The following is a 22,766-nucleotide window of genomic DNA, read 5'->3' on the forward strand; positions in this document are numbered from 1 at the left end:
AGAGAGACAGAAGAACAGCCAGGAATGGAGCTCTCCCTCATCCGTCACCTCACTCTACCCCTGTTGCTCCTGGCAGGTGAGGGAGGTTAACTGTTCGGGCCTTGGTGGGGAGTGAGTATGTGGGATGGCATGGGGCTGGGACCTTCAAGGTTAAAAATGTACTTTGCGGGGGAGGGGGCACCTACTGGTGAGATCCCTAAAGACAGGGCTTTGAAAAGAGTGACTGTGAATCCATGTTATCTGTGGACTCTGATTATTCCCTCTCCTCCCAAGGTGATATTAGAAGAGAATTCCTATAGTTCTAGTGAAATCGTTGGCTTAGTTATCTGGAATTGGTGCCCAAACTTCTGGAAAGTAGGGCAGGGGTAGGCAATGACTACACCCAGAGTTCTCCCATGTGACCCCTCAACCTCAGGGTCCTCTTAGGGGTTTGAAGTGCTCTTGGCCTGAGTGGTTAGCATCCTGAGAATATTTGGCCAATGGACCACATGCGGTTCCACCCTACCTATTGACTTCCTAGTGTCTAGAGTGAACTGAAGACACTCCTTTGTTCTGAAAAGGCATTTGTTAGGAAGGGAGTAGGGGGAGGGATGGTCTGGGAAGTTAGGAGGGAACCCTAAAAGGTGGAGATTCAGCCTTGGTTTAAGGGGATCTTGGCTTTCCCCTATAATCTATGTTTCCCAAAATACCCACTCTGAACCTGGAGAGAGGTTGGGCTAGGAAGGAGGGGACCAGCTAGGACACGATGTGGGGTCCCTAGGAGGGGACTAAATTATTCAGAGAGTGACAGGGTTCTAGTTAGGGGGTGGGATCTTGATGTGCTGGGAAAGCAGAAGGGTGGTGGTGAACTGGGACCCCTGTGGTGGGGGTAGAGAGAAATTTGTGTGTGGGCAGGCTGCCCCACCCGAGTAATTGCTACTGAGGTTTCCGGGGCTGAGTCCTGAGACATAGCAATCTCTGTGTGCATCCATAAGACATACTGACACTGAAGGATGGAGAGATGTATAAACATGGAGGACTTTTGAGAGACAAATATCCCTCAGTGTTCTTTCGTCTTCCCATGAGGTTCAGATCTAAAACCTGGACCCCATAGGGGCTGGGGCTTTTTCTGGTGCCACAGAAAACTGCCAACCCCTTTCCCTTGTTTAAGCGTCACAGGTTGGGCGAAGGGAGGGAGGAGAAGTGGGGGTGAGTAATCTGACCTTTTTGATTGATTCTGCGAAAGAGATTTCGGGGGCGGGAATGAATCCACAGCTGCGTATGTCATTGTGGCTAAGGGCCACAGACAGGATGAACAGGACATCTGGATATAAACACAAGGCAGAAGACTATACCCTTGGGCCAACAGACACACAGATGGAAACGTTGTAACAGAGACCCACATTCAGGAGACAGCCAAGGAGAGGGACGGACAGACTTGAGCCAAGTTGTCCCACAGTCTCTTCCCTTAGCCGGCCGCTTCTGTGGTTCCTGCCCCCCTACCCCCAGCCCTTCACCTTGTGACTGATCCTCCCTCCCTCCCTCCTCCTCCTCCCAGGTCTCTGTTCCTCCTTCAACTTGGATGATGGTCATCCTCGTCTGTTTCAAGGGCCACCTGAGGCCGAGTTTGGATACAGCATCTTGCAGCATGTGGGGGGAGGACGTCGATGGTGAGGGAAGCCTGGGAGGACATGGGGTATTGGGATGCTGAAAGGAACCCGAGCAAGAAGGGAGGAAAAGGGGCTAGGATTGTGTTGGTACTGATTAAGGGGAAGCTGCAACAGGGAAACGGCAGGGTAGACCTTGGCTTGGGCCAGGATTGTCCCACGTGAGCCACCAATAATAAGGTCATTCAATTGTTTTCAGAAGGGATGGAATGCTTAAAGTGAGGAATAAACTGGGGTGGTCACAAACTAGGGCTTCTGGCATCGGATCCCCTCTTCATTTTGCCTCTAGGGTTATCCCATTTCCCCATGCTCCCTATTCTTACACACCGCCTCTGTCCCACAGGATGTTGGTGGGTGCTCCTTGGGATGGACCTTTAGGGGACAGGAGGGGGGATGTGTATCTCTGTCCCGTGGAGGAGCAGCCTAATGCCTCATGTGCCAAGGGCCACCTGGGTAAGGAGATGCCCCTCCCTCTCTACCCTCTGACCCTGAGTCCCTAGTTTTCCTGACCTCCTGTTCTCAACCTCCCCACCCCCTAATAAGCCTCTCTTCCTGTGACTTCCTAAATACTCCTTCCCTCTGAACTCATGACCCATAAACCTGTGTTCCCCAACTTCACTATCACCTCCAGGTGACTATCCACTGGGAAACTCATCGAGTCCGGCTGTGAACATGCACCTTGGCATGTCATTGCTGAAAACTGATGTGGATGGGGGATTCATGGTGAGGTGGGAGTGAGGGGCGGGGGAATCATGGGAGTTAATGATCAGGGGAGTCAATGGGCAGGGGAGCTATTGGGGAGGGGGGTCAGAAAGTTAATGGCATGGAGAATAGCGAAGGACCAAATACGTGGGGTTTTAGCAATATTAGACATCATGGGGAACAAGGGGTGTCTGTACCTTCTAGGGGGGGCCTTGAGAATGGGGGCTGGGATGCTGCCCTGGGATCTGGGAATGACATTTCCACCCTGTTTTCCCTCCCTCAGGCCTGCGCCCCACTGTGGTCTCGTGCCTGTGGTACCTCCGTGTACAGCTCTGGGATCTGCGCCCAAGTGGATGCCTCATTCCGGCCCTGGGGGAGTTTAGCACCCACTGCACAGCGTGAGCCAGGGCAAGGGAGTGGGGGAAGGGAGGAGAGCAAGCACTTATTAAGTCCCTGCTGTGTGCCAGATACTGGGCTAAGCACTTTACAAATACTATTTGGTCCTCACAGTCACACTGTGAAGTAGGTGTTAATACCTGCATTTTACCGATGATGAAGATGGACCTACCCAAGGTCGCGCAGCTAGTAAAAGGCAAAGCTAGGGTTTTTACCCACATTCTCTTAGTGTTTCCAAGCCACACTCTTGCCCTGATGTCCTTTAGCCTACCATTCCCCTGCCTCAAAAATCTAGGCTGCCCTACCTACATGGATGTGGTCATTGTCCTGGATGGCTCCAACAGCATCTACCCCTGGGCTGAGGTTCGGACTTTCCTTCGGAGACTGGTGGGGAGGCTGTTCATTGACCCTGAACAGATACAGGTGAGGAGAGAAGGCCTAATGTGGGGGGGTCAATCTGTGGCCAGCACCAGAGACACGGCCACACTGGAAAGTTGAAGGAAAGTTCGGGGGCAGGGGGGCGGGGGATTTCAGGACCCATACCCCCTCAGCAGGACCATCGCAGACAGCAGAGGCATCACCAAAGCTGTCCCTCTGCAGGTTGGGCTGGTTCAGTATGGTGAGACTGCTGTACATGAATGGTCACTGGGAGATTTCCGGACCAAGGAAGAGGTCGTGAGAGCTGCGAGGAACCTGAGCCGAAGAGAAGGGCGAGAAACCCACACAGCGCAGGCAATAATGGTGGCTTGGTGAGGTGGGGGAGGGGTTATGGAGGGAGGGTAGGGGAGGTCCTGGGGCCACGAGGAAGACTGGGGTGTTGGGAAGGATTTGGGGAGAGAATAAGCTTGTGCTTGTCGATGCGGATGGGAAGGCAACAGAAGCAGGTCAATTGGGAATCCTAACAATTCTTTCCCTATGCCCCCTTTCTAAGTTTCTGTTTCATGTCTGTTTTTTTTCCTATTTCTCTCTCTTAGACAAATTTAATCTGTTTGATCCTAGTCATAGATTTGAAAGGTACCTTAGAGATCATCTACTCCAGATTCTTCCTAAAATATAAATCCCCCCGTTATCTCATTGACAAGTGGCTGTCCAGTCTCTGATTGAATATTTCCAGTGATGGGAAACTCTGTACTATACATCCCATTTTTTAAAAGCTCTAAGTATTAGGCAGTTCTTCCTCATATTGAGATGAAATTCGCCTTCTGCAAACTTTTGCCCATTTAATTCAGTTTTTCCTCCTAGGGCCAAGCAGAACAAGTCTAAGACCACCTAGTGGAAAAAGGATAGGAGGCAAAGGACCTGGTTTCAGATCCTGGCTTAGTTACTTACTAGTTGTGTGACTTTGGGAAATTCACCTCAATTCTCTGGTCCCTAAAAAAACCAAGAGGTTCACAAAGATCACTTCGAAGGTCCCTTCCTTCTCCAAAATCAACACCACGTGTGCCATATTACTGTCCCTTTGAATAGTTGAATATGGCGGTCTTATCTTCCCATTTCTGCAGGCCTTCAACTGAGACTTATGATAACTGCTAAAAACAAGAAAGGCTTTTAAAAAATATGCCTTAGAGGCAAGAACAACCAGAAAGGGATAGATGTGCTGCTTACTTGGGGAGGATGGGAGGATGCTAGCAGGTGACAGAAAAAAACACAGAGCTTCCCAAATCTTATTTTATTTCCGTTTCCTGTGTCAAGGAACGTTCAATTCCACAAATGTAGGTTAAGCCAGCTATGTGCCAGGCACAAGGACAAAAATGAAATAGCCCTGTTTCCAAAGAGCTTGCGTTCATGTGCACGGATAAGAACAAAAAAGAACGACGTATGTCAGTGAATGAATCGGACAAAGGAGAAATCAGACAAAGGTCTATAGCAGTGATTAAGGAGGGAAAAGGCACCAATAGCTGGTGGCTTCAAGGAGGGCTCCACAGGGAAGGTAACCCTTGAGCAGAGCCTTGAAGGGAGTTAAAGAATCTGAAAGAGGGATGCGAAGATGGGGAGGCACCTGCCAGACACATTCTAGCTCCTGGGACTGCCCAGAGCGCTGAGTTCAAGAGCTGTTAGTCCAGTTTGACTGGAATGTAGAGTCCTTGAAGGGGAATGATGTGACATGAGTCTGGAAACGTAGGTAGAATCCTGATCTCTGAGGGCCTTGAATGCCAGGCTAAGTTTTATGTGATCATTGAAACAATAGGTTTTGAGCAGGTGAATGACACGCGTGGTCAGACTTGTGCCTTAGAAAGAGTATTCTGGAAGGGTATTTGAAGGGGAGATTGGAAAGGCTAATTTGGAAGCTGTTATAATGACAATTAGTGCAGGTGAGTGTCAATGACATTGAACTAATGTGATGAGAGGATGATTCCAGAGGAGGTGCCTTGTATGAAAGATACTGGGAGGGTATAAGGCAAAGCATTGGCAATATGTATCCATTCACTGGCGATGGTGTGGGGGATGGGCATGGAGAGGGAAGAGTCGAAGGTGAAGCTGAGCCTGCCAACCCGGGTACCGGGATCTGAGGCGATGCTCTCGACAGAAATAAGACTTTGGAAGAAGGTTAGAGAGAGAGGCTGAATTGTTCACTGAGGTGCTGAGAAGTCATCGGTTATCTCTGAGGTGCTGTGGCAAACAGGAGAGGAGCTCTGGGACTGGAGATGTGTCAGTGTTCTGATGTTTTTAAAGGGGGCAAAAGATGGATTTAATAATCCAGGCGATCAGGCAGGTGTTCGTCCCACTCCCTTATTTCTCCAAAAATCTGTGTTCTCTGTTGTTTCCTTCAAAATTTGGCTCAAAACTAATTTCTTCCAGAAAACCTTCCTTGACCAACCCCATCAGCTCCTGAGCCGCTACCTTTGTATCCTAATATACTATACCATTTCAACTTCTTAATACATTCCGTAAGTTTCTCTAGTATGTTGTCTAGTGTTTAATTCAATAAGCATATATTTAGTGTCTACTGTATGCAAAGCATTCTTCTGGGGGAGGGGAAATGCAAAGCTTAGATCAGTGGTTCACTGCTCTCATAAAGCTCACAGTCTGGGAGGGCAATGAAATACATAGACAAATAAATACATGTAACAGGTGACGGATGTACCAGAGAGGTACACAACAAGTGTGAGGTGTTCAGGTAAAAGGCCATTACTAATGTGGGAGATCAAAAAAGGTTTCATTGAGGAGACAGCATTCCGGGCCTGGGGATCAGCCTGTGAGGGAATGGAGACTAAAGTTGGGGTGCCCTATGTGGGGAACAAGTAGGCCGATTCAACTGGAACACCTAGTGTCTATCTCAGGCAGGAATGATAGATGGGTGCCAGATTGTGAAGGGCTTTAAGGACAAAAAGAGGAGTCTGTATTTTATCCTAGAGACCCCCAAAGCTATCTGAACGCAAACAGAGGGACGAATTGGAGAAACGTTGTGGAGGTTCAATCGACTGGACTTGGCAATTTATTGGGCATGGGGGATGAGGGAGAGTGCAGAGTTAAGATGAATCTGAGGCTTTGTACCTAGGTGCCTGGAGGGATGGTGGTGCCCTAGACAAAAATGGAGAAATTAGGAGGAGGGACGGGTTTGGGGAGAATGACCATCAGTTCTGTTTTAGGTACCTTGAGTTTGAGATGCCTATGTGACGTCAAGATGGAAATGCCCAGCAGGTAGTTGATGATGTTAGAAGAGAGATGAGGAGAGAGCTTCTGACTTGTAGTCAAGAAGAGCAGGGTGTGAATCTCACCTTGGCCATTTAACTACCATTAATCTGGATACATCACTCAACCTCTCTGGGCCTCAGTCTTCTCCTCTGTAAAATGAGAGGCTTAGACTCAACCTCTATGGTCCTTTGCCCTTTAACTCTATGATACCATGTGTACATTTGGGAACCACCTGGTAAAGGTGGTTATTGAACCCAATGGAGGTGATAAAATCGCCAGCCAGCCAGTCTTAACAAGCATTTATTAAGTGCCATGAGAGAAAATATTGAAAGAAGAGAGAGCCTAGAATAGGGAAAACAGAGTATTCTGTTTGGCTCAGGAAGTAACCTGAGCAAAAGCATTGAGATAGGAAGATAGCAGGTGCGTTCTAGGGACACAGCTTGGCTGAAACATAGAACATGTAGATTGGGCTGGAGAGATGGGGGCACCACATGATGGGGGGGGGCACGTGTAACCTAACTAGGTGGGATAATTATTGCTGTTTTCTAGGTCTGCAAGATTTTCATTAAAACAAAAATGAAAACATCAAATTCTAACCATTTTGCTTCCTGTGTTTAGCAACCAATGCCTTCCTGAATGGCTGATTTGTAAAATTTTATTTATTTTTAACATCGATTAAAAAAATTTTTAGTTCCAAATTCTCTCCCTCTCTCTAGCTCCTCTCCTACCCACTGTAAATGGATGATTTCTGTTAGTCAATCAGCATACTTACCAGGAAAGGAAAAAAAGAGAACCTATGCCCAAACTTAGATCTCTGAACAAGATTACCTAAAGATATTCTTTACAGCAAACCAAGAATGGCTAAAGACAGGAAGTACTGTCAATTCTTAGGTCTTTGTCTTGAGGTAGGCCCCCCCCCCCAACCCAGAGAGTGTCTGCAGTGTCAGGTCAATTCACAGGTGGGCAGCAACATAGATGCCTTTGTATTTTCTTTATAAAAAATAGAAAAGTGTCATCTCTGATGTATATCAGTAACATTTCACCAATTTTCCTTACTTCCCAGGGATTCTAGGGCAATGATTGGTGGAGAAGCAAGGTGTTGTCTTTGCTTCTAGATCACACTTTGAAATCTTTTCTCATTGTAATTGGTTGAGGGTGCAGAAGGAGGAGGGAGGCAGTTTGACTCATCCCACCACTGCTTTGTAAGTTTATTGGGCCTCTTCTCACAGCCTTGGCTGGATGCTAAAACATTTCTCCATGGCTTTCTCTGAGCCCATGGGCTCCTGTCTCCACATAGGTGGGACTCCATAGTTAAACAAAGGCCAGAGCTGCTATTAACTTTGTCCATCCCCCAAATTCCTGATTTCGCCCTTCACCCGGTCACCACATTCTGAAGCAGCCTATAGACACAGTAAACAGGATCATTTTTGGCACTGATTGTTCAGCGTTTCTTATACCGAACTATCCTGAATCTTTGCAATGGACCAGCAGACAACCACGGGGGGCTAGAGTGAGAGCCCCCTGCGATAGCTGTTAGTATTCCTCTGAAATCTCTTGGGTGTATTGGCATGGCCAGTCTCGTGTGTGTCGTTGCTGTTAGTCATTTCAGTTGTGTCTGACTTTTCGTTACCCCATTTTTGGTTTTCTTGGCAAAGAGCGTTTTGCCATTTCCTTCAGTTCATTTTACAGTTAAGGAAACTGAGGCAAACAGGGTTAAGGGACTTGTCCAGGGTCAGATTTGAACTCAGGTCTTCCTCACTTCAAGCCTAGTACTCTATCCACTGGGCCACCCAGCTCAGCCACAACAACAATAACAGAAGAAGCCTTCTGCAGTAGCCGTAATGGTGCCAATCTTATGCATAAAGAATATTAGTCTGATGAGGTATGACGGACGGAGATGGAGGGAGAAGAATAGAGGTGGGGAGACCTATTAGTAGGTGACATCAGGACGTTGATGATGAGGCCTGCTGGAGGACAGGACGGTGGGAGTGGATTGGAGAGATATAAGTGAGAGAAAACCTACAGGGCTTAGTAACTAATTGGGTGGGACAGAGGGAAGCCAGATTGTAGCTCCCTTGAAGGTAGGGACTGGGTCTTTCTTTGGTTCCTGCCATGGTACCTGCCACACAGTTATGCATACAACAAGAGTTAAGTCAATGGCACTGACTCCTAGATCCTTTGGCCCCTGTCTCTTTCTACCAGTTTGTCTGTGTGTCGGAGGAGTGAGGCAGAAGACTCCAGTGTCTCACCTCTTCTTTTCTTTCCCTCCTACCCCAGCACAGAAGGATTCAGTCCCTCTCGAGGGGGCCGGCCAGAGGCTGCCCGGTTGCTAGTTGTTGTCACAGATGGGGAATCACATGATGGGGAGGAGCTCCCAGCAGCACTCAAGGCCTGTGAGGCTGGCAGTGTGACCCGATATGGGATTGCTGTAAGAAACAGTGGGGAGGTAGGGTTGGGAAGGTGGACATATTGGGGAGGGAGGACTTCCTTAGGAAAAAAAGGGGGCCACTGACAGCTCATGCCACCTCACACCTCTGCAAATGCTGGCTTTGCATTCCCTGCACTGACTCCCAAAGTCTCACTGCCCTTTGGCACTGCATCTCTGAGTTTTGTGATCTCACCTAGGTCCTGGGTCACTACATCCGAAGGCAGCGTGATCCTAGCTCCTTCCTTCGGGAAATCAGGACCATTGCTAGTGATCCGGATGAGAGATTCTTCTTCAACGTCACAGATGAGGCCGCACTGACTGACATCGTGGATGCCCTAGGGGACCGCATCTTTGGACTGGAGGGTAGGATGTGGAGTCTGAGAGTCTGAAAGACCTTCTTCCCAGGTCCTCTGGTTCAGCTCCTCCTCCGGAGCCCGAGCCTTTCCCCAGCATCCCTGTACAGCCCCTCTTTGAAAGCCTCTGCCGTGAAGGGGACGCCTGATGAAGGCGTCCATCCCACTTTGGGACAGTTCTAATTAGGAAGTTCCCAATGCCGAGCTGAGCGGCTTTAACTTTAAAGCATTGAAAAGGATGATTTTAGTGGGAATTGGTATTTGGTTCAGGGAAACTGGGATTGAGAGAATTAGGAGACTGGATGCATCACCGTCCTGGCCTAGGCCCTGTCTCTGTCTCATTTCATTCTGTTGATTTTCTTTCTTACCCCAGGTTCCCACGGGGAGAATGAAAGCTCCTTCGGACTCGAGATGTCTCAGATCGGCTTCTCTACTCACCAGCTAAAGGTCAGATATTCTGTGGCTGCTGCGACCCCCTCTAGCCTCTGGTTCAGATGACTCATCCCCCAACCTCACCTGTTCAGTGAATCTCTTTCTAGCTGACTGATTTTCAGAACCTGCCCTCAGTGACCTTATCCCTCCTAAGTGAGCCCTTCTTTGAAGGGTGAAGGTTCTAGATGAATTTCCCAGGCCCCCCTCAGCTACCCCTTCCCTCTTATAGATGAATGTTTCCCTGTGAATCCTTTTGCCTTCTCCGGAATCCCTATGACTCCTCAGTATTTCCCCATTCCCGCAGGATGGGATCCTCTTTGGAATGGTGGGGGCCTATGACTGGGGGGGCTCAGTGCTATGGCTAAAGGAGGGCCACCGCCTCTTTCCCCCTCGGACAGCCCTGGAGGATGAATTCCCTTCTGCTTTACAGAACCATGCTGCCTACCTGGGTAAGTGTTAGGTGGATCTCAGATGGAGATCTGATGGACTCCGAGGACAGATTGAAGCATGTTTCTCTGTCTCTCTGACATGACTAATGTAGGAATTTATTTTGCATGACTATATGTGTTTGTAATGGGTTTTGTTTTTCTTGCCTTCTCAATATAGGGGGGAAGGAAAAGGGAGAGAGGAAGAGAATTCAGAACTGAAAATAAAATTGCATTTTTATAAAGAGTGTTAGATAGATTACCTCATGGGATATACCACTTGCCTTTTGAATCCTCTCCCTAAATTATTAAAATTTTTCTGCTCCTCTGTTGATTCCCCAGTGTCTCCTGCTACCCTGACTCCATGATATCTCTCTGCCTTCCTTCTCTTCACTCCTGTCACCCCACTTCTAGGTTACTCAGTTTCCTCCTTGATCCTCTTGGGTGGACGACGGCTGTTTCTCTCTGGAGCTCCTCGGTTTAAGCATCGTGGAAAGGTCATCGCTTTCCAGCTTAGGAAAGATGGGACTATGAATGTTGCCCAGAGCCTCCAGGGGGAGCAGGTGTGGACATGGCAGGAGGCATGCCAGAGCAAGGATGAGAGTTGCCATCCAATGGAGAACTCTGTGATGAAGTCTACTACGGTCGAGATCTATCCACTGGGAGGTGGTCCCCAGCCACTGGGCTGAAGCAGTATTAGGGTTTCAGGTTCCCTCCCACTCTTGGGTCACTCTTTTTCCTTCCCCATATTCCAGATTGGCTCCTACTTTGGCAGTGAACTCTGCCCCGTGGACACTGATGGTGATGGGGTGACTGATGTTCTGCTTGTGGCTGCCCCTATGTACCTGGGACCCCAGTACCGGGAGACAGGACGAGTGTACGTCTACCTAGTGGGCCAGGTGAGTAGGGTTAGGATACTTCAGAGGCAACGCGGAAACGTGAATACCTGGGACAGGTTGGAGTGGGGAGAGAAGAGACACCAGCGAGGCTGGTCTGTGGGGGTGGGACGTGCAGCCTGTCACCCTTTCCTACAGCCCCTGCTGCTCCTCTGGAGAACGCTGCAGCCGGACCCTCCCCAGGATTCCCGGTTTGGCTTTGCGATGGGTGCCCTGCCGGACCTCAACCAGGATGGCTTTGCAGATGTGGCTGTGGGAGCACCCCTTGAAGACGGACACAGAGGAGCACTCTACCTCTACCATGGGACTGAGGGTGGCATTCGAGCCCACCCTGCGCAGGTTAGAGGATCCCGAGGAATGTTATATTGGGGATTATTTTATATTCCTTCACTGCTCTGGAAAATTTGGGGATCCTTGAGTCAAACTCTCTCATTTTACAGTTGAGTGACTTGACCAAGGTCAAGCAGCTAGCTAAGGTCGGATTGAGGGCTAGAACCCTACTCTTCCAGAACCTACATTCAGGTCCCTGTATGAACTGAATCTGTATCATGTTCCTGAGATTATCTAGCTCTAGACCCTCTTCAAACCTGGGTGGAATTGATAGGGAGTGGAGATGGGGTAGAAATCTTGGTGAGGTACAGGGGGAGTGGTGCCATGAGAGGTATGGGGGATGTTCTTGTGACCCCCATTCCTGGTAATGGTTAATGAGAGGATCAGAGGAGAGCCAGGAAGAAGAATGCCAGGCAAGGGGTAAGGTGTTGTCTGAGAGACCTTGCCCCAGTCTCTTGTTTCCTGTCTCCTCCCAGCGAATCTCAGCTGCCTCCATGCCTCAGCCACTCAGCTACTTTGGCCGAAGTGTAGATGGACGACTGGACCTTGATGGGGATGAGCTAGTGGATATTGCCGTGGGGGCCCAGGGGGCAGCTGTACTTCTCAGGTGTGGGGCCGGAGGTCAAGTGCCAGGTTTCTCTAGGGGAGAGGGGGCTCCTCCCAGGGAGGAAGAACAATGGGGCATAGAATTATAGAATCTCAGGTTTTAGGGGAACTCGAGGTCATCTCTATTGGAGATCTTGGGGAGGCGGTCTTGGTAGGGTCTCCTCCCATACATTTCTCATCCCATACCTCTGGGGTCTTTCCCTCAACTTCACTAGCTCGCGCCCCATTGTCCAACTGGCCCCATCGCTAACTGTGACTCCGCCGTCAGTCAGTGTAGTCCGGCGGGATTGTCAGCGACATGGCCAGGACGCCGCCTGTTTGACTGCTGACCTCTGCTTCCAAGTAACCTCCCGAACTCCAGGGCGCTGGAATCGCCGCTTCTGTAAGCCATCTCTAGGCGTATGAGCTCGCCCATAACCCCTTCCGTGTCCCAGATGCTTTCCTCTAGCCCTTACCCTTTTCTTTCTAACTCTTTTCTCTAGACGTCCGGTTCACTGCCTCTCTGGATGAGTGGACAGCCGGGGCCCGGGCAGCATTTGATGGCTTTGGCCAGAGGCTGCCCACCCGGCGGCTGAGGGTCAGCGTAGGGAACGTCACCTGTCAGCAGCTGCATTTCCATGTGCTCGTGAGGAAGGGGTTGAGGCTTGGAGATGGCAGACAACTGGGGGAAGCATCCCTGGAGAAAGTAGTTTCAAAATGACTAAGACTCTAGGAGGCCACTGGGGGAGAATCAAGTTGGAGGTGTGAAAGGAGTCAGGGCTCTGGGTCCCTTGATTCTGTTTTACTATGATCCTTGGTCTTACTCCCCTCAGGATGCATCTGACTACCTCCGGCCAGTGGCCCTAGCTGTGACCTTTGTGCTGGACAACACCACAAAGCCAAGACCAGTGCTAGATGAAGACTCACCCACTTCCCTTCGAAAGTTGGTTAGTAACCCCCAGTCCCCACCTTGATCTTGGCTTCTGACACTCCTCTGCCTGCCCCGATCCTCCCTTCAGACTTTGTTTACACCTCCTCTGCCCCGGTGCCATCAATTCCATCGTGGGGCAGGGGAGAGAGAGGAGATGGGAGCCAGCAGAGTGGCGTGACAGCTAACCTTGGGATGATATGTGCAGTCCTTCCTACTAATTCCTGCCCTCGTATTCTCTCCTTGCTCCTCTTTTCCTGGCTTCTCCTGGGCTTTTAACCCTTTTTATATTCCCCTGAATCTCTTTATACCCTTTTGCCTCTCCCTAGGTACCTTTCTCAAAGGACTGTGGGCCCGATAATGAGTGCGATACAGACCTGGTACTGAGGGTAGACATGGACATCCGAGGCTCCAGGTGTGATAGAAGCAAACTGGGGTCAAATGGAAGGGAAATGGATGGACAGGAGGGGGAAAGGGAGCGAGGGGTGGCGTGTCAGTCAATCAACAAACAATTGTAATAATAGCCAGCGTTTATATGGCGCTTTAAGATTTCCAGTGTGCTTTAAATATGTGTATATATGTGTATGTGTGTATATATGTACATATATGTATGTGTTGGTGTATGTAGATACACATGTAAACTTCTAGCCTCGAAAATATCTGAGGAGGCAGGTCTGTTATTGTCCTCCTTTTACAGGTGAGGAAGCAGGCTAGGCCAGGTGAAGGGATTTGCCCAGGGTCACACAGCATTCATGTGCTGGAAGGCAGGCTTGGGATGCAGGGCTTCCTGACTCCAGGCCCAGCACCCCACCCATGGGGCCACCTGGATGCCTCTTTCTTAAACACCTACTATGTGCCAAGCAGTAGGGTTTGGAGATTCAATAATACAAACAGGGTAGCCCTTGCTTTTCTCAAGGATGTGATAGTTAGATAGTGGCTGATTTAGAAGTCAGGAGGCAACGGTCTTAGGGATGACTCCAGTACCAGATCATTGTGTGGACTGTCCAAGCCTTTTACATTTCTCTGGGCCTCAGTTTTTGCATCTGTAAAGTAAGATTGAATTAAATGATCTAGTGGGGTTTCTGGGACCCCTGGAGCTCCCCTGCCAGCTCCTTGACTAGTTCACCGATTCTGCCTTCAGGAAAAAGCCATTTGTGGTTCGAGGTGGGCGGCAGAAGGTGCTCGTGTCAGCTACTCTTGAGAACAGAAAGGAGAATGCCTACAGTACTAACCTGAGCCTCAGTTTCTCCAAAAGCCTCCACCTGGCTAGCCTCATGCCTCAGGTGCTCTGGGTGGGGGCGAGAGTAGGAGCAGAGGCCCTGAGAGGAAGGGGAGAAGAATGGGGAACTAGAAATCTCACTTGGCGAGTCCCACTGCCCTTCGGGTGCCCCTTGGGGTGGAGGTGGGGAGAATGAAGGAAACAGCTTCTTCCTGGTCAGCCTCACCCTTCTGGGCCCTGGATGTCTGGGGATTTACAAGGGAGGAAGAGGAAATAAAAGACATGGGGAAGAGAGAGAATCATTTAAAGCTGAGGCCTCTCTCACACCAGTCTCCTTGACACATGAACTCTCTGTCCCCAGAAGGACAACACGGTCAAGGTGGAGTGTGCCTCCACTTCTGCACACGCCCAGCTCTGTAGTATAGGGCACCCCGTTTTCCAGACCGGGGCCAAGGTGAGTCAGAGGCTGGGAGCAGGCCGATGGACTGTGGGGGAAGGGAAGGGGATATGCATTTATAGTGCTCACATTGTGCTAGGCACTGCGCTGAGAGCTTTAAAGAATATGTATATTATTTTATTTGATTTTGACAACAACCTGGGGGAGGGGGGTGCTGTTATCCCTATTTTACAGTGGAGGCAAACAGAGGTTAAATGACTTGCCCAGGGTGTCTGTCTGTCTATCGCTGTCTCTCTCTCTTTTTCTCTCTCTCTCTTTCTCTCTTTCTCTCTCTCTCTCTATCTCTCTCTCTCTCTCTCTCTCTCTCACACACACACACACACACACACACACACACACACACACACACACTCTGAGCTAGGAAGTGTCTGAAGTCAGATTTGAACTCAGGTCTTCCTACTTCCAGGCCGAGAGCTCTCTCCACTGGGCCACCTGCTGCCACAAGGCTATCCACTTTGAATGAGGAAATTCTTAGGGAGATGGGACAAGGGGAATGTTGGGATGTGGGTGAGTGTAGGGTGGGAGAATTGAAGGCAAGGAGTCCTTTGGAGTGGGCAGGGGATGAAGGCAGGCTGTGGGATTCCAGGGTAGAACGCCTGGGGTAGACCTAAAGCCCAGGTTCCTAAACTGGGATCCATAGACACCCCACAAGGGGCCCCTGAATAGGGGTTGGGGGTCCTTGAACTTGTGTGGGGGAAAAGTGACATCTTTGATTAACCTCTAACCCCCTTTGTTATCCTTGGCACTTTATTTTATGCATTTGAAAAGATGGTTGTGAGATTGTGTGCCACTCTGCCTACAAGGTTGATGACAGGAAAAAAGTTAAGACCCCCTCGTTTCGAGAGACCCCTGAGGCTTTTGGGGGATCTTTGGGTCACTCTCTGGACTTTTGCAGCCCAGAGCTTAGCACTGAAAGTTGAACATTGGAAATAGGATGGCAATTTGGCCTTGGACCTCATGGCCTTTGATCCCTTCGCCCCCAACCCAGGTGACCTTCCTCATGGAGTTTGAATTCAGCTGCTCTTCTATCCTGAGTCAAGCCCTTGTGAGGCTGGCTGCTACCAGGTAAGAATCTGGGCCCCTCTTTTCTCTGCCCTGTCTGGGAGGAACCTTCACTGCAAGGGGAGGGCTGGGGCGGGGAGGTGGGAGTGGGTGGGGAAGGAAGGACAATGCTGAAGGAGTCTTGAGGAAGAAGTCTCTAAAAAGGAGCTAGAGATTGTGACTCTCCCCTTACCTCTGCAGCAACAGCCTGGAGTCCAATGAGACGTTGCATGATAACACAGCCCAGGCCTCTGCCTATGTCCGGTATGAGCCTGAGCTCCTGGTCTCCAGGTATGGCCCAATGCCCTGCCTGCCCCTCTGGTCCCCTGGCCAGCCAGCCCTGACTCCCAGGCCTGCAGACTTCCACGTCACTCCCTCTATCATGTTCTTTTTCTGAAACCTCTTACGCCCAAGCCACTTTGACTCTGAACTGTACCCATTCTGTGTCCCCTCTCCCCTCCCCAGAGTAAGGCTCCAGTGGGAGGTGATAGAGGTGGTTAGGGGCAGGAGTGGGAGGAGGAGGCCTGCAGCTACAGCCATGAAGTTAGCAATAAGTCCATGTCATAGCATATCTGTATCTGCTTCATGTGCTCCTGGTTTCTCTGTGTAGTATTTGGTTGCTCCCCATCTCTGTGTCCCTGTCCTGGCCCTTCCTCCCATGATTCAGTGTCTCTGTACTGACCATTTGCTCCTTGTGTCTGTGTCATGGTCAACATCTCGTGCTTCCTGGTTTGGTGTCCGTGTCTGTGGCCCTGCAGTGAGTCCACTCTGCACCGATATGAGGTTCACCCATATGGGGCCCTCCCTGAGAGTCCTGGCCCTGAGTTCAAAACCACTCTAAGGGTGAGAGACAGGAGGGTGCAGGGCAAAGGGGGTGGAGCCCCGGACAGGGTAGGAGAATTGGTAGAGGGGGTTCTTTTTCTGGGTGCCTACGAATATGTTGTGGGTAGGGGTAGAGCGAGCAGTCTCCCCTCCCTTTCTGTAATCTCACCCCTTCCCATTTACCCCATCAGGTACAGAACCTTGGTTGCTATTCCATCACTGGCCTCTTGATTTCTGCCTTCTTTCCAGCTGTGGCCCTTGGGGGCAATTACTTCCTGTCTCTGTCCCAGATCATCACTGACAATGTAAGTTTGAGCCCCCCGTGCATCTGAACTGCCTCCTCCTTGAAGCCCTTGGCCCTTCTCGCCTGTATGACCTTCTCTCCGTCCTTAGTTCCGGGGCACCCCCGCTCTCCAGAATTTCTCTATCCAGGTCACAAACTCTGGGTGCTGCCCTCACCCCTGCGTCTGCTGATGTTGGCGCTTGAACTTGGCAGAATAAGGAGTGAACTTTGAAGGAAATGGGTGACTTTCATGAGGGTATCTTGGGTCACTCTGGATCGGGCCTAGGGCTTAGCACAGGCCCTTTCTAGGCCAAGGAGGCAGCATGGAACAGTGAAAGGACTCTGTCTTTGGAGTTCATGTCCTACCTGTCCCTGTATGGCCTTCTACTAGTCCCTTCACCTCTATGGGCCTCCATTTCCCCATCTGTGAAATGAGGTAGTTGGATTAGATGATTCCTCTTGTCCCTTCTGTGTCTAAATCTATGATCCTATGATTGAGAGATAGTGAAAAGATCATCGGGGAGTAGACAGTGTGGCATTGGTATGTGGTCTGAGTGAGACCTCCCCTTCCATATTCCTACCTCTCCCAGGCCAGCTGCATGGTGCAGAACCTGACCGAGCCCTCCATGGCTCCTGTGCATTCTGAGGACCTGCGGTACATCAGCCGCCTGGTATGAGCCCCTGGCAAGTGGGGAGGGGAGACCCCAGAAATAGAAATCCTGGAAGGCAATGGTGGGGGGGGGCCTTGGTGATAGAGATCGGGATGGAGGGAGGAGGGAGAAAATCCTTCTTATCCTTTCTCCTGGTAGAACGGCAGTAACACCTGGTGCCAAGTGGTGCGATGCCACCTTGGACGCCTGCCACGGGGGTCCCAGATCTCTGTGCAGTTCCTGAGGCTCATCCACGATGAATTCTTCCGAAGGGTGAGCCAGAATTACCCTTTCACTGCTGCATCATCCTTCTTGACCTCCTCCTTTTCCCCAGCACCCATTCCTTGGCTCTTATTCAGCACCTGCTCTAATTTACATTTTTAGTGATATCTATAGAGAGCTGGCCTTGAATTTCACCTTTAACACACATTGGCTATGGACTTTGGGCCAGTCAGTTAACATCTCAGTGCCCTAGGTGCCTGAGGAGCTGCAGAGAAGATGCCAACCTGCATTGGTACAAGGCAGTTCCTCCCTGGGAGCTCCCCACACCAATGAGATCACCAGTCCAATCCCTAGCCAGTTCTAATTCCACATCTCTTACTTCTAAACACATTCATTTCTCAATATATCCCTTCCCCACCTATCGAGGGAGCCAACCCTTTTAACAAAGAGTGAAAAAGGAAGAAATCAAACAAAACTAACCAATATATAAGTCTGACATTACCTTGTGTACCATACCCATATCCCCTACCACTGCAAAGGAGGGGGGCAATGCTTTCTCATCTCTCTTCTTTGGTCATTATCATTTCATAGCATTTAGTTTCAATTTTTTGTTGTCTTTTTCACTTACACTGAAGTAGTCATTGTATATATATATATATTTTTTACTTTTTTTCTTTGGCAGGGCAGTTGGGGTTAAGTGACTTGCCCAAGGTCACACAGCTAGTAAATGTGTCAAGTGTCTGAGGCCAAATTTGAACTCAGGTTCTCCTGACTCCAGGGCCAATGCTCTACTCACTGTACCACCTAGCTGCCCCATTTTGTGTATTTTTTACTGGTTCTGCTTACTCCGCTTTGCATCAGTTATATGCCTTCCTATGCTTCTCTGTGCTCTTCATGGTCACTTATTCTCATAGCAAATTAATATTACGTTATATTCATATATCATATCTTGCTTAGCCATTTAAAAATCAGCAGGCATCTGCCTTGTTTCCAGTTCTTTGCTACTGCCACAGGGGTGCCATCATAAACATATTGGTGCCTTTGTGACCTTTCATTTTATCGTTGACCTCTGGATATGAACCATAGTTTCAAATTGCTTTCTGTAAATTGCTTGACCAATTTACAGGATATTAATGGGCCTGCCTTTCTACAGTGCTTCCAATATTGACTATTCCAATCTTTTGTCATCTTGTTCTAATGATAGTAATGGCTGACGTTGACATATTACCTTAAGATTTAAAACGCTTTACATTTTCTCATTTGATTCTCATAACTCTGTAAGGCAAGTACTAGAGATATAATTATCCCCATTTTACATATGAGGAAATTGGAGTTCAGTCTGTGTCCAAGGTCAAACAACAAATCTATGGCAGGCAGGATTCAATTTAATTGAAAGGTCTTTCTTGGTTCCAAGTTCAACCCCGCCCACCCCACTCGCCACTAGGCAGTTTAGAAGAATAGTAGTATAGGGTCTTGTCCTCAAAGGGTTTACAGTATCTAGCTGGGAAGACAAAACTTCGGAACTAAACTTTGGTGCCAAACTATGTGATTCAGACTCTGAGGACGATAGAATTTCATAGAAAAGAGGGAGTGGTCAAAAGAAGGGGAAGCATTGGTGGTGGTGGTGATGGGGCAGGGGCAGTTGGGTTTCACTATAAGCAGAAGCAGAGAAGTAGGAATGAGAATGGGAAGGGGGAGGAGACCTGTTGTTTGGAGCAGAGTGTGTGTGTGTGTGGGGGGGGTATGGGTGTGTGTGTGTGTGTGTGTGTGTGTGTGTGTGTGTGTGTGTATGTGTATGAAGGAGCAGGGTGAGATACATTCGGACACCCAAAGTGAGACTAGTTGATGGAGTCCCTTGACAACTGAGCCCATAAATTTGGACGTAGTAACAGGATACCAGAGAAAAAGAAGCAAATGAATGAGATGATAAAAATCAGTATTTTAGGAGAATTAGGCTGGCTGCCCCATCCCCCTTCCTCTTTCCCTCTATGATGTCATTTCTCTTCTCCTCCCTCCTCTTCTTCATCCTTTCATCAGACAATGAGGGATCCAGTAGATCAGCCTGTTCTTGACACTCGGAGTCATATACCACCCCTGCCCCACTTGCAGACCACAGACCCCTCTAATATTTTTTCATACTTCCTGTCCCCATAGGCCAAGTTCAAATTTGTGACTGTGGTCAGCACCTTTAAACTGGAGGTTGAGGAGGGCAGTGTCCTGCAGTTGACAGAGGCCACCCAGTGGAGCGAGGTGAGTCGTGTCTGTGGGCCTGGTGCTCTGAATACAGTGCAGGGCATGGCCGAGCTTTTTCATTGCAGTGTACTGCCCTGATAATCCAGTGAGTAAATGCCAAATCTCTGGGCTTCTTTTGCTGGACCCTGAGGGATTCCTCTCTGGAGAGGCCTCATATTCCCCTGTTGTTGGATCTACTTGGGGTGACTCTTGAAGAATGTTGGGTGGGGAGGACTAGCTGGAGGATTCAAAAAAGAAGACTGTCCTTTTCCCCCAGAGCCTCCTGGAGGTCCTCCAAGCCCGCCATGTTCCTGTCTCACTGTGGATCCTGGTTGGCAGTGTCCTAGGAGGGCTGTTATTATTGGCCCTCATTGTTTTCTGCCTTTGGAAGGTGCGTACTAATTCACAGGAGATTGGAGGGGCAGGAGGATTATCCCAAGTATGTAGGGCATCACAAGATCTCATATTTAGAGCTGCCAGGGCCCTTTGAGGGCATGTAGTCTAACTCCCTCACCTTACAGGTGAGGAAACTGAGGCCCCCAAAAGTTAAGTGACCAGCGCAGGGTCACACAGGTGGCAGAAACAGGATTTCAACTCAGGTTCTCTGACTCCAAATCTAGCCTTCTTTCCACTGTACCATGCTGCCTCTCTAGGGGTCTAAGGCTTAATGGATGGGGCAGGAGCAGAGGAAAAGGGCTGGGTAGATGGTGGGTAGACCTGTGTATTTTACACCGTTCTCCCAAATGAGAAAGTAGCCTGTGGTCATGCCTCGAGGTTGTGGGTAAAGGAGGACTTTGGAAAATACAACAGCCCTCATCACCTGTCCTCTATAGCTTGGATTCTTTGCCCGAAAGAAAGCACCTGAAGAAGATGGAGATGACAAAGTGGATCAGGGAAGCTAGAAGAAGACCCCATGAATGCCTCTTCAGCAGTGCTCCCTAGAGACTTGAAGGGGAGCCCAGGTGGGACAAAAGGAGTCCCTGGCCCTCCCCTCCAAACTCTGCAGCCCTGTCTGACTTCTGTGTCCTAGGGATACTTCTATCAAGCAGTGAGGCCCAGCCTCAGCCAAGACTAATTGGCACCACAGTCCTCCTACCCAGCCTGCCTTGTGCCCCGCCTCTCTCTGGTGATCCTGCTCCTGGAGCCCACACCATGGCTTTTGTTTGGCAGCCTTTTCTCCACCATTCCCAGGGGGCCAGGGTTCCCTGGAGTCAAAAGACTTGTGTGCAGACCTCTGGACTGGACCAGACTTCTCTCTCTCTTTTCTTTTTCTCCCCTCACCCCCACCCCGGATAGGGCTTAGCCTCCTCCCAGTCCCCACCCCCTCACCTCCATGCCTTCCTACCCGACACCCCACTGGAGGAGCTGACGTGGGCTTCACCAAAGTAAAGTCAACATCTGCTGCTTTCCTGTGGAGTCTGGTGATTCAGAGAGCCCGATGGGGAGAGTCAACAGGAAGAAAGGAGGGAGGGGAAAAGCCACAAGAGACATTCTGTGCGAGGCCAAGGAACAGAGGAGCCTTTAGACAGGCAGATTGGCACCCCCCTGAAACCTGAGCCAGCCTAGAGCCTCCAACCCTCAGGTGCTGGGGGGGGCCGGGCTGCCCCCGGCTTCGCCCACTTCCCCCTTTCCAAGTGAAGCCTGGCTTGCCTCCGTGGTTTCTGGGGGCCAGGAGCCTCCATGTGGCTGTTTCTGGGATCGCCAAGCTCCCCACCGGCCAGGATGCCATGAGGGAAGCAGAACACAAATGTCACATTCCTGCCTGGCCACTTATGGAGATCGTCTCCTAAAATCCAGGGTGGCAATGGGAAGCTCATTGGTGCTGGCGAGTCATTCAGTACCCCGCTGCCCCAGAGGGCAGGGAGCACCAGTGGACTGATTGGGGTCCGCCCCCCTTAGGGAGAAGTAGAAGTGGGTGGAGTGAAGTCACTAGGAAGCAAGCCCTCACTTGCTCTGGGAGGGTTGTTTGTGCAGCAGCATAGTTTTCTCCTTGGGAAATGTTTCCAGGGCACCCAGGCTACCCTCCCCCTAGTCCCCCAGCCGCACCTCAGAGGGCTCCTTTGTCAGAAGTAGTCTGCCGGCCATTTCCTGATCTCCACTAGGGATTCCTAAACTTATCTTTCATTCCCTTTATTCCCCTCAGATTGTTTCCTCTTAGCCATCTATGGGGGTGGGAAAAATATAAGAGTGTTTGTAGCCATAGCATTTGTCCCAAAGCTTTTCCCTTGAGGGCAGTGGGGCTCCAGGTATCTAAGTCATCTTGAAATGTCTTCATCTACCCCTCTTGCCCCCATTACCACCTCCTTCCTGCTTCCTCTGACCATCCACGGTAGCACTGGAGAGGACCATTATCTTGGTCAATAATTCTGCTTCTCCAGCTGATCTGGGCTAAAAATCCATCTCAGTGTCTAGGCATCATTTGGTTGAAGCAAATAAAGTTGTGTTTAAAAGAATACATCCACATTTTCTGGAATAAGCTATTGGAGGGCTGAATCAGTGTGTGTAGAGAGATGATAAGATGTGAAGATTTTTGAACTGAGTGGTGGTCCCAGACTGGGCCTATACACAATGGACTCTGGTGGGCACACAAGCCCTAGCAAAATGTATTTGTGAAGTAGGAAGTTAACTGCAGAGGCTGCCCTGTAACCTCCACATAGACTGAGCCCACCATCTACAATTCACCTTCCCATCCCGGAGTCTCATCCTACCCTTGCCTAGCTACCAAGAGATAGGCTTGTCGCATTTCACTGCCCACTGTCCATGCAAACATACTGCTATAGAGCCTTTCCATTTGTTCCATGGTCACAGCTCATCTGATGAATTAATTCATGGTAAAAGCAGAAGACTAGATGAGATCTCTCTCCCAATAACCCCTTCCACTTCTCCCGAGTGACAGATAACGCATTTTTATAGCAGCTTCTTGGAGACAAACTATTGCCCTCGCTGCCTTTTCCAATCATGGTTTGATCAATAAGCACCTATTTTCTATAACCCAAAAGAAAGTGGTTCTAAAGATGAGATTTTAAGATCAGATAAGAAGGACTTAGGGTTAGGAATTTGGAATTGTTAGGAAATTTGTCCTT

At 49.6% G+C, this 22,766-nt stretch overlaps 1 protein-coding gene across 2 annotated transcripts; it reads left to right on the top strand.

Annotated features, from left to right (window-relative positions):
- The first annotated feature begins 24 nt into the window (after nt 1–24).
- Nucleotides 25–22,112, top strand: ITGA10 (integrin subunit alpha 10). 2 transcript variants are annotated; one of them, XM_036765807.1, is made up of 30 exons: nt 25–76; nt 1,538–1,649; nt 1,990–2,099; nt 2,278–2,369; nt 2,632–2,746; nt 3,040–3,167; nt 3,345–3,493; nt 8,658–8,808; nt 9,006–9,171; nt 9,535–9,608; nt 9,898–10,042; nt 10,433–10,581; nt 10,774–10,917; nt 11,053–11,253; nt 11,721–11,851; nt 12,066–12,232; nt 12,333–12,475; nt 12,663–12,776; nt 13,087–13,172; nt 13,899–14,040; nt 14,338–14,430; nt 15,422–15,498; nt 15,676–15,765; nt 16,233–16,317; nt 16,488–16,601; nt 17,170–17,250; nt 17,389–17,502; nt 19,606–19,701; nt 19,961–20,074; nt 20,517–22,112. In XM_036765807.1, the coding sequence occupies exons 1-30, from the start codon at nt 25–27 to the stop codon at nt 20,583–20,585; spliced, it is 3,504 nt and encodes a 1,167-aa protein (XP_036621702.1). In that variant the 3' UTR covers nt 20,586–22,112. The 2 variants fall into 2 exon arrangements, with proteins under 2 accessions (XP_036621702.1, XP_036621701.1); XM_036765806.1 differs by lacking the exons at nt 25–76; nt 1,538–1,649; nt 1,990–2,099; nt 2,278–2,369; nt 2,632–2,746 and having other exon boundaries at nt 3,093–3,167; nt 3,345–3,498.
- Nucleotides 22,113–22,766: the final 654 nt, after the last annotated feature.

The sequence above is a fragment of the Trichosurus vulpecula genome, chromosome 7 (assembly GCF_011100635.1).
Source record: "Trichosurus vulpecula isolate mTriVul1 chromosome 7, mTriVul1.pri, whole genome shotgun sequence".
NCBI lineage: Eukaryota > Metazoa > Chordata > Mammalia > Diprotodontia > Phalangeridae > Trichosurus > Trichosurus vulpecula.

Coding starts and splice junctions, on each gene's coding strand:
- ITGA10 (XM_036765807.1), top strand. CDS start 25: ATGGAGCTCTCCCTCATCCGTCACCTCACTCTACCCCTGTTGCTCCTG. Junction 12,777..13,086: donor CCACTTCCCTTCGAAAGTTG/GTTAGTAACCCC, acceptor GCCTCTCCCTAG/GTACCTTTCTCAAAGGACTG. Junction 15,499..15,675: donor GTGAGGCTGGCTGCTACCAG/GTAAGAATCTGG, acceptor TTACCTCTGCAG/CAACAGCCTGGAGTCCAATG.